At 49.3% G+C, this 13460-nt stretch overlaps 1 protein-coding gene across 2 annotated transcripts in view; it reads left to right on the top strand.

Annotated features, from left to right (window-relative positions):
• LOC127449876 (RNA binding protein fox-1 homolog 3-like) overlaps positions 1-13460 on the top strand; it is a 181569-nt gene that overhangs the window by 67971 nt on the left and 100138 nt on the right. Inside the window, exon 1 of one of the 2 annotated variants that reach the window (XM_051713489.1) lies at positions 2266-2389. The exons of the other annotated variant lie outside the window; for it this stretch is intronic. Coding sequence (XP_051569449.1) covers positions 2372-2389 — 18 coding nt within the window. The 5' untranslated portion in view covers positions 2266-2371. Of the gene's footprint in view, positions 1-2265; positions 2390-13460 lie in introns of those variants that run through there. 2 annotated transcript variants of the gene reach the window in all.

The following is a 13460-nucleotide window of genomic DNA, read 5'->3' as shown; positions in this document are numbered from 1 at the left end:
TCGTAGAGGGGGCCCTAGCCTAAGTGATCATGTCTACCACTGCAGGAGGCCCCTGGCCGCCCCGCCATCGAGGGTAGTGAGAGCGGGGGAACTGCGGAATCGGGGCCAGGCAGTGAAAGGTGCCTCCCACGATTTCGTCAGCTCCTCGTGCACTTCCGGGAAGAATGGCACTGGAGCGGGGCGTGGCTGCTTTGAGCGGCGCCGCGAGCCCAGGAACCAATCATCAATCCGCGACGGTTCAGGGGAGAGTGGAGGGTTCCACTCTAACCCGACGCTCGTGGCCGCCTGGGAAAGCATGTCCATCATTTCAGCATCAGCCTGTGACTGGGCAATCGTCCCCAAGGGGGGAAGCCCAGCTGAGGCTTCTGCGTCCAACTGGACAAGCCCGCTCTCTGATGCTGCGCTCGAGAGCTCATCATCTTTGCGGGCTCCGAAAAAGAAGCCAGACGAGCCGTGAGACGAGCCGGCGAACTCATCCGGATGCCCGACTGGGGCAGACGAGCGTGCTGGGGAATGGGAGGTCCACGGGGGGACACCCGGTGGAGGCGATACCATTGGGGTCCCCAAATTTCCCCCAGTGTTAGACGTGCTGGCCTCATACCCATAGGTAGAAGGACCGAAGCGGGGAGCCGCTGGGGTGACCGCAACGTTGCCATGGTCATGTTCTTGCAATGAGAACATGAACCATCCACAAATGCTGCCTCCATGTGGGTCGCGCCCAGACACGAAAGACAGCGATCATGACCATCCGAAGTTGAGAGATAACGACCGCAACCAGGAATAACACACAATCGGAAAGGCATCTTTAAAAAGACGCGTCTTTAAAAAAATGTTCCGTGTGTGCCGCTCTTTTAGAGAAATATATACTCTTTTAGAGGAAAAAAGCTCTTTCAGAAAATATACTCTCTTGTTTTCTGCCAAAGCGCCCAGGGGCGTTCTCTGCAGTGCACCAGTGCAGAGGAGGGAGAAGCCACTGAAATGCGCTGTCAGATCCAGCAGAGGTGAATGAACAGTAGAAATGTCCGGGGGAGTGGCATGCAAATACCACTCGCCTATTTTCATTGGCCTTTTATGAAAGAGCAGAGGTGTCTCGGGCTCCCAAGAGTGACCCCTAGTGTCACTACATCGACACAACTCGGCAGTCCCACTCTCTCGTCCGCAAAAGCCTTGATCCGGTGGCACAAATGATCGTTATGTCCGGAGGCTACTTTGGCTGCATTGAATGGCCGTATCTACTTAGGTGCTCCAATACGCCTTACACACTCCACAATGCAATGCTGGAACTCCTTCTCAGCCATCGAATCTACAAAAATTCCCTCCACTTGATCCGATGAGCCAGTCTTCACATGCTTGGGATGAGCAATTCCCTGTTGGCTACCCCCACCTGGTTTAGACAGCCTGTCAAAGCCGTTGCCCAGGGTGTGGCCACTGCGCATGCTACAGCTTCTTGGTGCCACATGTGAGAGCTGGGTATCAGGGGAGGACCAAAAGTGGTCAGACTACCCCAAACGCAGTTGGAGAATGACAAGCCCCCCACCAGCCCCACGCCAGAGGTACTACCTCTCCCTGACAACCCATGACACCATAACGCCAGTTAATCACTGATTTTATCACTCAAAAGTCATGTTAACATGTACAGTATATTGTTCATGTTTTGTGGCTATTCTTTTTAAACAGTGTGTATTTTAATGTTTATGGACATGCCCCATTCACTTCTGTTGTAAGTGCCTCACTGTTTTCTCTAAATAAATGAGGGACAAATCTAAATTGTCTTTTTGGTAATCAACATTATGCCACATTGAGCTTAACTTGTATTGAACATGCAACATTCTTTTAATGACATACACTCACTGCATGGCTGCCCTCCACCTTTATATTCTCAGTGTTCTGTATGCATTTTTTTTTTTTTTTTGTGGTTGCCATCGGGTTTCAGATGGAGTATCTTGAGAGGATTGTGGGTAGCGTCTGTTCACTCACTCACATCCGCCATCAATACTGTCATCAGAGCTCCCCCCCCCCCCCTCTCTCTCTCTCTCTCTCTTTCTGTGCTGCTGATATTCCGGTTCAGACTCTGAAACGGACAGACACAGTGTAAAGTAAGGCTCCTGTAAGAAGAGACAACAACAAAGGAATACAAGAGTTTTAGGAGGAGAAAAAGGACTGATAGGGATTCTTTGTGTGTTATGTACCTTCGTCCACCCTTCAGTTGAGAAACAACTCACTTTAAGAGCATCAAACATCCAGAAAGTAAGAAAAAGCATCAGGGAGGAGATGAGAGGAGAGGAGTGAGGAGGAGCGAAGAATCAAGCCGTTCTGAACTCTGAGAATCAGGGAGAAAGTAGTGCTGTAGAGGGTGTTTTTGTGGGGTAAAATGATGATGTACTTCTGGGTGAGTATGAAGAATGATCGCATGTACCGCATGAATGCGAGATGCATGTATTTGCTTACTTCAGGAATGTACTGCTCTGCACAGGGAGTTTATTACAGTAGAGCGCAGAGGGACAGGATATTGCTCAGTGGTTGCTCGTTCAGCCCTCAGGAGATTTCATGGAGATTTCTCATTGAAGGAGTTTATATTGAGAACTTATACTTTTAATTGCAGACTTTGGTAAATCTGAGCACAGTCTGAGCTACCGTTGAGATCTCTTGTGAGTTTTTTTCTTTGCATATGGGTAAATAAGCCCAGTTTATTGCTCAGATGTTACCCTTTAATAGCTCACGAGAATTAATGGAGTTCACGGTTGTGATTTTAGTAAAGTATCAACTTTGTCTCAGATGTTTCTCCTAAAATTCCTAAGGAGAAACACAAATAGACACAAATGAGTGAATTGTTGACATTCAGTAAGAGTATAAAGCTATCATAGCTCAAATAATTTGCTCTTTGGAGAATTTAACGAGACATATTTGAGTTCATATTGAAAACTCTGCAGACTTTGGTATCTTGACAAATCTGAGCACAGTTCCAGACACTGTTGAGATCACTTGTGAAACTCTCGAAGAAACACATATAAGATTACTGGAGTCTTTTACTTGGGAGAAACATCCAAAAAGCAGGAGACTTCAGCAAACGTCTCCATTTGCTCTCGATTGAATCTCATTTGTGAGTTTTGTGCCCTAGAGGAGAATGTTTCTATGTTAGGATGGTAAAACTGAGAATGTTCCGAGAGTATCCTCCCTGGCTTGAATAAAAGCATAATTTTTTTTCTCAGATTTGTTTAGTTACGTCTCAGACGGTGAGTTTTAAACGAGTTCTTGTGTTTCGCTGGAATCAGTGGTTTCTGGAGAGATTTTTGTGACTGAGTTACGTTGTCCCAGACCGTGAGAGACAATCACTGATGATTCAGGCTCTGAGTGTTGATCGCTGGAGTGTCTTGTCTCTCTATCTGTTTTTTGTTTGTTTGTTTTTTTTTTTTTCATGTGAGAGCTTTTTAAATGATGGAATTCTACTGTAAACTCGCTGCCGTAATGCTTGTGTGTGTGTAGAATCAGCAGAATTGTGCTGTGTGTGTGTGTGTGTGTCAGCTTTTATTCTTTTTATTCTCACATATGTTATTCTGTACTCCACTACAATTTATAACACTTAATCCACAAATGAAAACCCACAAAAAACTGTCATTATTTACTCCCCCTCATGCTGTTCCAAACCCATATGCTGATATGTTTTCAGAGGAAAACAAATGTATTAAACCTAAAAATGACTAAAAACAATTAGAAACACCCTTAAATATCATAAAACTAGTTCCCTATCTGTCACTCACTCGACGTTGTGTCGATGTAGTGACACTAGGGGTCACTCTTGGGAGCCCAAAACACCACTGATCTTTGAAAATAGGCCAATGGGAATTGGCGAGTGGTATTTGCATACCACTCCCCCGAACATACGGGTATAAAAGGAGCTGGTATGCAACCACTCATTCAGATTTTCTCTTCGGAGCCTAATGGTCAATGCTCACTGAGCTGAATTCCCATGGCTTTTCATTCGCTTCTGCTGGATCTGACAGCGCATTTCAGCGGCTTCTCCTCCTCTGCACTGGTGCACTGCAGAGAATGCCCCTGGGCACTTCGGCAGAAATAAAAGAGTATATTCTAAAAACAGTATATTTTTCTAAAAGAGCGGCACACACGGAACGTCTTTTTAAAGATGCCTTTCCATTTGTGTGTTATTGCTGGATGCGGCCGTTATCTCTCGCCTTCTGACGGCCACGATCGCTGTCTTTCGTGTCTGGGCGCTGCCCACGCGGAGACATCGTTCGTGGATGGGTCATGTCCTCATTGCGAGAACATGACCATGGCAACGTTGTGGTCGCAGCTTGCCTTCATAAGAAAGCAAGCCACCCCAGCGTCTCCCCGCCTCGGTCCTTCTACCTATGGGTATGAGGCTAGCATGGCTAGCACTGGGGGCGATTTGGGGACCTCAATGGGACCACCTCTTCCGGGTATCCCCCCACGGACCTCCCATTCCCCAGCACGCTCGTTTGCCCCGATCGGGCTTCCGGATGAGTCCGCCGGCTCGTCTCAGGGGGAGTTCGACCTCTTGTTCGGAGCCCGCGAAGGTGATGAGCTCTCGAGCGCAGCATTGGAGATCGGGCTCGTCCAGTCGGACGCAGAAGCCTCAGCTGGTCTTCCTCCCTCGGGTACGGTCGCCCAGTCACAGGCTGACATGGAGATGATGGACATGCTTTCCTGGGCAGCCGTGAGCGTCAGGCTAGAGTGGAACCCTTTGTTCTCCCCTGAACCCTTGCGGCTCGATGATTGGTTCCTGGGCCCGTGGCGCCACTTACAGCCACGCCCCGCCCCAGTTCCTTTCTTCCCAGAAGTGTACGAGGAGCTGACAAGGTCGTGGGAGGCATCTTTTACTGCCCGGTCCCGATCTTTCAGCTCTCTGCCCTCACTACCCTCAATGATGGGGTGGCCAAGGGGTATTCGATGATCCCTCCGGTGGATAAGGCGCTCACGGTGCACCTATGCCCACAGAGCACCACCACCTGGTGCAGGCGCCCGAAGTTCCCGTCCAGGGCCTGTAGGTTTACATTGTCCCTGACGGCCAAGGCCTACAGTGCCGCTGGACAAGCCACCTCCGCCCTGCACGCCATGGCTCTCCTGCAAGTCCACCAAGCCAAGGCGCTAAAAGAACTGCATGAGGGTAGTTCCGCCCCAGGATTGATGCAGGAACTGCACCCAGCAACCGAGCTCACCCTCCGGGCGACGAAGGTCATGGCGTGGTCTCTCGGGAGGGCGATGTCCACCTTGGTGGTCCAGGAGCGCCACTTTTGGCTCAACCTGGTCGAGATGAGAGAGGCCGACAAGGCACGGTTCCTTGCTGCCCCCATTTCCCAGGTTGGCCTGTTCAGCAACACCGTTGAGGACTTTGCCCAGCAGTTCTCTGCAGTGAAGCAGCAGACGGAAGCTATCCAACACATCCTGCCCCGGCACAGCTCAAGATCCCGCACCCTGTCTGCTCATCGCCAAGGGTGTCCTCCTGCTTTGACTGCACCGGCTCTGCTGCAGCCTGCCCCGTGGGCGTGGAGCCCACCGCAGGAAGCAGACGCCACCCATCTCACGGCCGGCCGCCAAGAACCCGAGAAAAGATTCGATGCGCCCCTGAGATGGGCGACACAGGGGCGAGGATACCTGCTGGTCTGGAGCTGGTAATCAGATCACTCCATCCCCCGGTGGAGGGCCGGGAGGAGAATCTTTTGTTACCTTTTCATTTAATTCCGCCACATGCCCAAGTGGCTGCGGTACCCAAAAGAGCGGTTTCCTTGTTCCCTGGGTCACATACCCGGTGCGCATGGCCGTCATCACGACCACCGTCCACCATTCCATTTCGGCAGGTTTGGCGCTCCCCCCTGCCCCTGCACACCAAGCTGTGGCACAAATCCGCCCCCGATGTGACGGTCTCCAAGGGTCACGAGGACAAACCTCTTCCTCCCCTGTCCCATGCTGTTCCGGGAGTGGTCACAAGGAGCCAGGTAAGTGCTTCGATGTCCCTGAACTCGCACTTTCCAACCCGTCGTGATGGCTGATCCGGACCGTCCGACTTGGCTACGCGATTCAGTTCGCCAGGCGTCCGGCCAGGTTCAGCGGCGTCCACTTCACCTCGGTGAAGGGCGAGAACGCTGCTACCTTGCGCTCGGAAATCGCTACCCTCCTACGGAAGGGTGCGATAGAGCCTGTCCCTCCGGCCGAGATGAAGAAGGGGTTCCGAAGAAAGGCGGTGGGTTGCGGCAAATCTTGGACCTGTGAGTACTGAATAGGGCTTTACACAGACTCCCGTTCAAGATGCTGTTGCAAAAACACATTCTAGCGAGCGTCCGGCATCAAGATTGGTTCGCGGCGGTAGACCCGAAGGACACATACTTCCACGTCTTGATTTTACCTCGACACAGACCCTTCCTGCGGTTTGCGTTCGAGGGTCGGGTGTATCAGTACAAGGTCCTCCCTTTCAGCCTGTCCTTGTTCCCTTGTGTCTTCACGAAGGTCGCAGAGGCAGCCCTTGCCCCATTAAGGGAAGTGGGCATTCGCATCATCAACTATCTCGATGAATGGCTAATCCTAGCTCACTCTCGGGATATGTTGTGTGCGCACAGGGACCTGGTGCTCATGCACCTCAGCTGACTAGGGCTTCGGGTCAACTGGGAAAAGAGCAAGCTCCTCCCAGTTCAGAGCATCTCTTTTCTTGGTCTCGATGACGGCGCGCTTCACAAACGAGCGCTTACAGTCGGTGCTGACCTGTTTGAAGGCGTTCAGAAAGAAGTCAGCTGTTCCTGGGGCATATGGCATCCTCAGCGGTGGCCACACCGCTCAGGTTGATGCATATGAGACCGCTTCAGCACTGGCTCCAGACTCGAGTCCTGAGATGGGCATGGCACCGCGGGACAAATCGCGTGGCCATCACGCCAGTCTGTCTCCGCCTCTTCAGCCCTTGGACCGACCTCACATTTCTACGAACAGGCGTTCTCCTAGAGCAGGTCTCCAGGCGCATTGTAGTTACGACAGACGCCTCCAAAATGGGCTGGGGCGCTGTATGCAACGGGCACGCAGCCACCGGCTCCTGGACGGGCCCACGGCTACATTGGCACAACAACTGCCTCAAGTTTTTGGCAATTCTGCTCGTCCTGCAGAGGTTCCGGCCATTGATCCAGGGCAAGCATGTGTTAGTTCGGACAGCCAACATGGCAACGGTGGCATACATCAACCGTCAAGGCGCTCAAGTCGCTGCGAGGCACTCACATCCCGGGCGACCTCAACACTGCAGCGGACGTGCTGTCATGACAGTTTACGCTCAGGGGAGAGTGGAGACTCCACCCTCAGGTGGTCCAGCTGATTTAGAGTCGATTTGGGCAGGCACAGGTAGACCTGTTCGCTTCCTGAGAATCCTCCCACTGCCCACTCTGGTACGCCCTGACCGAGGCAGCCCTCGGTATAGATGCGCTGGCACACAGCTGGCCCCCTGGACTACGCAAATATGCGTTTCCCCCAGTAAGCCTACTTGCACAGACCCTGTTCAAGGTCAGGGAGGACGAGGAGCAGGTTGTCCTAGTAGCACCCTACTGGCCCACCAAGACGTGGTTCTCGGACCTCACGCTCATTGAGACAAGTCTCCTCCTAAGTCCGGGACAGCTGGCCGGGTGTATCGCTTGCGCATAGCACCTTTCACCTCCCCTGAGCTGAAGACGTGCACTGTTGACTCCCAGTAGTGTTCACAAAGTGTGTTCCCTGGATGACTTCCTCCTAGCCCTGTGGCTGACGAGTTTGCGGAGAAACTTGCTGCCGGCTCAGTACATGTGCTAATTAAGCCCTGTACTGGGGTAGGTGCTCCGCATGTGTTGGTTCCCCATAGGTGACCCCATGTGACCTATATCTTCTGCTAAATCATTTCCTTGTTGGTAAACTGCATCTTCCTTGGGGAGAGGCCCCTCTGCCCCAGTCACCATGTTTGTAGAAACTACTCCCCTGTTGAGTAGGACCTACCATGGACTTCTCCACATGACATACTTCCGACAAGGCTCGGCAAGACCATGTGACGTATTTCCACTCAAAATACCCTCCACCCCCCCTCTCTGGGCGGGGTGTGGTTCCACTGTGTATTTCCCTTGGGAGTGACACCCTCACAGAAATGCGTGATGCAGAAAAAGATGCCCTCTTTGTTGCTCCGGTGTCCTATTCGGCAGCTCTGTGGATGGTTTTGCTAAGCGCTACATTACGGCTCAGAAACACTCACAGGCTATGATCCCGAAGTAAGCTCGATTAGAGGCATACGATGCTGTTCCCCTCTTCCCCACTGCTGTTTGTCAGGAAAGGAATATCGTAGTTAAAAGTGTTGTTCAAAATGTTGCTTCTGTGTTTCACATTCAAATAAAGAATGGAAAAAAGAGTACAGCGCTCATTGCACATGTGAGGCGCTTGCACTTTCTCAATAAAGAGCTCTTTTCCACTTGAAAAACCCACACATTATGCACAACGGATGCATGGCGAGCTCTTACAGGCATTTCCGATGATCGAACATTGTTATATGATCCAATTTGCACATCAGCTGCCCCATTTCAATATTATTCTGTCTTCATGGTTCCGTCCAAACACGATAGAGGTTGTTCCAGATTTTTAAGCCCACAAAGGGTTTTACAGCTGCTTTTTTCTTCCCAAAGAAAGACAGCGGGCTTTGGACGATCTTAGATCTGAAACATTTGAATCGCACACTTGCAAAGTGCCCGTTCAAAATTATTACTCAGAAACGGATATTATTGCACATCCGCCCAAGCGATTGGTTCTGATAGATCTGAAAGATGTGTACTTTAATGTAGAAATTATACCACATCACAGGATGTTTTTGAGATTCATGTCTGAGGGAACCGCGTATCAATTCAATGTCCTGCCCTTCAGTTTGTCCCTGGCTCCTCGCACGTTCACAAAGTGCATAAATGCTGTACTTGCCCCTCTGAAACTGAGTGGTGTGCGCATTTTGATCTACCTTGATGATTGGCTATTACTGGCCCAATAAGTGTGCCAGCACAGGGACTTATTGCTCCAACATCTGAACAGCCTGGGCCTCAATGTCAACTGGGCAAAGAGTACGCCCCAGCCAATAGATCTCCTTTCTGGAAGTCCGTCTTGACTCCATGACTGCGTGTGCATCTCATGAGCGAGTGAGTACAGGCCATTCTCCAGTGTCTGCCTCAGTTCAAACTGGGGAGAACACTTTCACTGAAGCTGTTTAAAAAAGCATTGGGGCTTATGGTGACAGCATCCGCCATCATTCCATTAGGTCTTTTACACATGAGACCTCTTCAGCACTGGCTCAAGCACCATGTGCCACAGCATGCTTGGCGCCAAGGACGCATGCACATCGCTATATCTCGCAGCTGTCTAGCTGCTATAGCACCTTGGACAGTTCCTGCTTTCTACCACTGAGGTGTCATGCTGGGGCAGGTTTTCAGGTGGAAAGTGGTGACCACAGATGCGTCCAAAGCAGGTTGGGATGCATTGTGCGACGGATGCCCAGCCTTCGGCAACTGGAAAGATGCAAGGAGGGCGTGGCATATCAACCGCCTGGAGCTGTCAGCTTTTTCATAGCCTTGAAGACTTTTCAATCCGAAATAGCAAATTATCATGTTCTGATTCGCTCGGACAACACAACAGTTGTGGCATACATAATCACCCAAGGTGGAATTCCTTCTCTGCTAATGATGAGACTGATGTTTCACCTCCTGTGTAGAGAGCGCCATCTCCTCTCCCTGCGGGTGACATGTGTCCCAGGCCATCTGAATTACGGTGTGGATCTGTTGTCACACCAAGGAGTGATGCCGGGCAAATGGAGACTTCATCCTGAGAATTTGGGAAATATTTGGCAAAGCGGAGATTGATCTATTTGCCTCTGCAGAGAATGCCCACTGTACCCTCTGGTACTCCAAGTCCCAAGCTCCGCTATGAGTGGACGCAATGGCCCACAAATGGCCTGAAAAAAAGCAAATATGCATTTATCCCTGTGTGCCTCCTTCAAAGTCCGAGAGGACAAGGAAACTATTCTATTGGTTGTGCCAAAGTGCTGGGCAATCAGTCCTGGTTTCCAGAAATGATAGAGATTCTGGACGGCCCTCTATGGGAAATACCGCTGAGGAGGGATTTCCTCTCTCAAGTGCAGGGCACAATCTGGCATCCCCAGCCCAAGCTGTGGAACTTGCATGTGTGGCCCCTGAATGGAGCGTGCTAAATGTGCCAGAACTGACTCAGTCGGTCATGAACACCATGTTACAGGCTAGAGTCTGTCTACGAGACGCCTCTACGCACTGAAATGGAATGTGTTCACTAAATAGTGTTTTCACGCGGCAAAGACCCAGTGAACTGCCCCATACCTGAAATTCGTACATTTCTTCAAGAGCGATTGGATGCAGAACTCACTCCGTCAACGCACAAAGTTTATGTAGCGACTATCTCTGTGTATCACACACCTGAAGCCTGCACCTCTATAGGCAAACATGATTTAATCATAAAGTTCCATAGGGGAGCGAGGTGGCTAAATCCCCCTCACCTACAGTTCCGACTTAGGACCTTACTTTGGTCCTAAAAGTGCTTGTGGGGCCCCCTTCGAGCCTCTGGACTCTGTTGAATTGCATGTGCTTTCTCTTAAGACTGCAGTACTACTGGCTCTGGCCTAAGTAAAATGGGTCGGTGATTTGTCAGTCAACAATTCATGTCTGGAGTTTGGTCCGGTTCTTTCAAAAGCCACCATCAAACCCAGAAAAGGCTATGTGCCTAAGGTTTTATCCACATCATTTAGAGCACAGGTGATTCACCTTCAAGCCGTTTACCCGCCTCCATTTAATTCGGATGAGGAAAAGTCCTTGCATTTGTTATGCCCTGTGTGAGTGCTACACATATACGTTGAACACACCCACCAGTTCAGACTGTCTGACCAGCTCTTTGTATGCTATGGAGGATGCACAAAAGGAATGTCCGTCTCCAAGCAAAGACTTTCTCACTAGATCGTTGATGCGATCACCCTGGCTTATGAGTCACAGGGTGCAAATTGCCCAGTTGGTGTTAAAGCACACTCAACTAGAGGCATGGCCTCTTCATGGGCATGGACAAACTGTGTGTCCTTACAAGACATATGTTTTGCAGCAGGTTGTTCTTCTCAAAACACTTTCGCAAGGTTTTAAAACCTAGACGTAACGTCTCTCTCTTCGCAAGTCCTCTCTATCTAGAGCGCTTGCTATTTCGGTGGCCAAACATAAACTTGTGCCCCTTTTTAAGTATGGGCTCCCCCATCATTTTACACAACCGCCTGCATTCAGGCTGTTGTAATTTCCCATAAAGTCACAAGCACTTTCATTGTAAATAAAACTTCCTTCACAACAGGGTTCATGAAGGGATTAATTCATACTATATGACTATAGTTCATATATCCATTCTAAGTGCTCCCCTCCTACCTACCCACCATGAGGGTTATTCACTTGTGGCTTACTCATGTCGGTCACTGTCCCGCAGGACTGTGGCGTCATCTGCTTTCGAGTATTATGCTTTCATATCCCTCTCTGGGAGGGTTATGTTGTGTAGTGCAGAGTGATGGGACTCCGTTTCCCATATGCGTCAGCATGACACAATATCGAGTGAACTGTAATCGTAAGGGAACGTCTCGGTTATGTATGTAACCTCGGTTCCCTGAGATGAAGGGAACAAGATATTGCGTAAGCTGGCTGCACTACAGACTCAGAGTTTTATGAGGTGTGAGCGATGCGCTCTTTGTCCATCAGTCAGAAAATTCTGAGAAATGGTGTTTTCGCACTTGCTTATATACCGGACAGGTTTGCACCTAAAATGGCGGGGCTTAAACACCATGGCCAATCTTAAAATTGCCGTTATTGTAGAAGGGTTTCAACTAAGTCAACGGAAAAGGAATTTCCCCATATGCGTCATCTCAGGGAACCGAGGTTTCATATGTAACCGAGATGTTTTGTTGACATGGAATGACCAACAGCAATCGTTCAAAATTAATTAATTAGTGTATTTTTGTTTTATTAAATTTTTTGGTCACACCACCTTTAAAACAAGAATATATATATATATATATATATATATATATATATATATATATATATATATATATATATATATATATATACACTATATTGCCAAAAGTATTCGCTCACCCATCCAAATAATTGAATTCAGGTGTTCCAATCACTTCCATGGCCACAGGTGTATAAAATGAAGCACCTAGGCATGCAGACTGCTTCTACAAACATTTGTGAAAGAATGAGCCGCTCTCAGGAGCTCAGTGAATTCCAGCGTGGTACTGTGATAGGATGCCACTTGTGCAACAAGTCCAGTCGTGAAATTTCCTCGCTACTAAATATTCCACAGTCAACTGTCAGTGGTATTATAACAAAGTGGAAGTGATTGGGAATGACAGCAACTCAGCCACGAAGTGGTAGGCCACGTAAAATGACAGAGCGGGGTCAGCAGATGCTGAGGCGCATAGTGCGCAGAGGTCGCCAACTTTCTGCAGAGTCAATCGCTACAGACCTCCAAAGTTCATGTGGCCTTCAGATTAGCTCAAAAACAGTGCGTAGAGAGCTTCATGGAATGGGTTTCCATGGCCGAGCAGCTGCATCCAAGCCATACATCACCAAGTGCAATGCAAAGCGTCGGATGCAGTGGTGTAAAGCACGCTGCCACTGGACTCTAGAGCAGTGGAGACGCGTTCTCTGGAGTGACGAATCACGCTTCTCCATCTGGCAATCTGATGGACGAGTCTGGGTTGGCAGTTGCCAGGAGAACGGTACTTGTCTGACTGCATTGTGCCAACTGTGAAGTTTGGTGGAGTGGGGATTATGGTGTGGGGTTGTTTTTCAGGAGCTGGTCTTGGCCCCTTAGTTCCAGTGAAAGGAACTCTGAATGCTTCAGCATACCAAGAGATTTTGGACAATTCCATGCTCCCAACTTTGTGGGAACAGTTTGGGGATGGCCCCTTCCTGTTCCAACATGACTGCGCACCAGTGCACAAAGCAAGGTCCATAAAGACATGGATGAGCGAGTTTGGTGTGGAAGAACTTGACTGGCCTGCACAGAGTCCTGACCTCAACCCGACAGAGCACCTTTGGGATGAATTAGAGCGAAGACTGCGAGCCAGGCCTTCTCGTCCAACATCAGTGTCTGACCTCACAAATGCGCTTCTGGAAGAATGGTCAAAAATTCCCATAAACACACTCCTAAACCTTGTGGAAAGCCTTCCCAGAAGAGTTGAAGCTGTTATAGCTGCAAAGGGTGGGCCGACGTCATATTAAACCCTATGGATTAAGAATGGGATGTCACTTAAGTTCATATGCGTCTAAAGGCAGATGAGCGAATACTTTTGGCAATATAGTGTATATATATTCTTGTTTTAAAGGTGGTGTGACCAAAAAATATAAACATATATACATATATATATATATATATATATATATATATATATATAT

This window comes from Myxocyprinus asiaticus, chromosome 13 (assembly GCF_019703515.2).
Source record: "Myxocyprinus asiaticus isolate MX2 ecotype Aquarium Trade chromosome 13, UBuf_Myxa_2, whole genome shotgun sequence".
Lineage (NCBI taxonomy): Eukaryota > Metazoa > Chordata > Actinopteri > Cypriniformes > Catostomidae > Myxocyprinus > Myxocyprinus asiaticus.
Note: the sequence above shows the minus strand (reverse complement) of the source record. Positions and strands in the feature narration are given on the sequence as shown.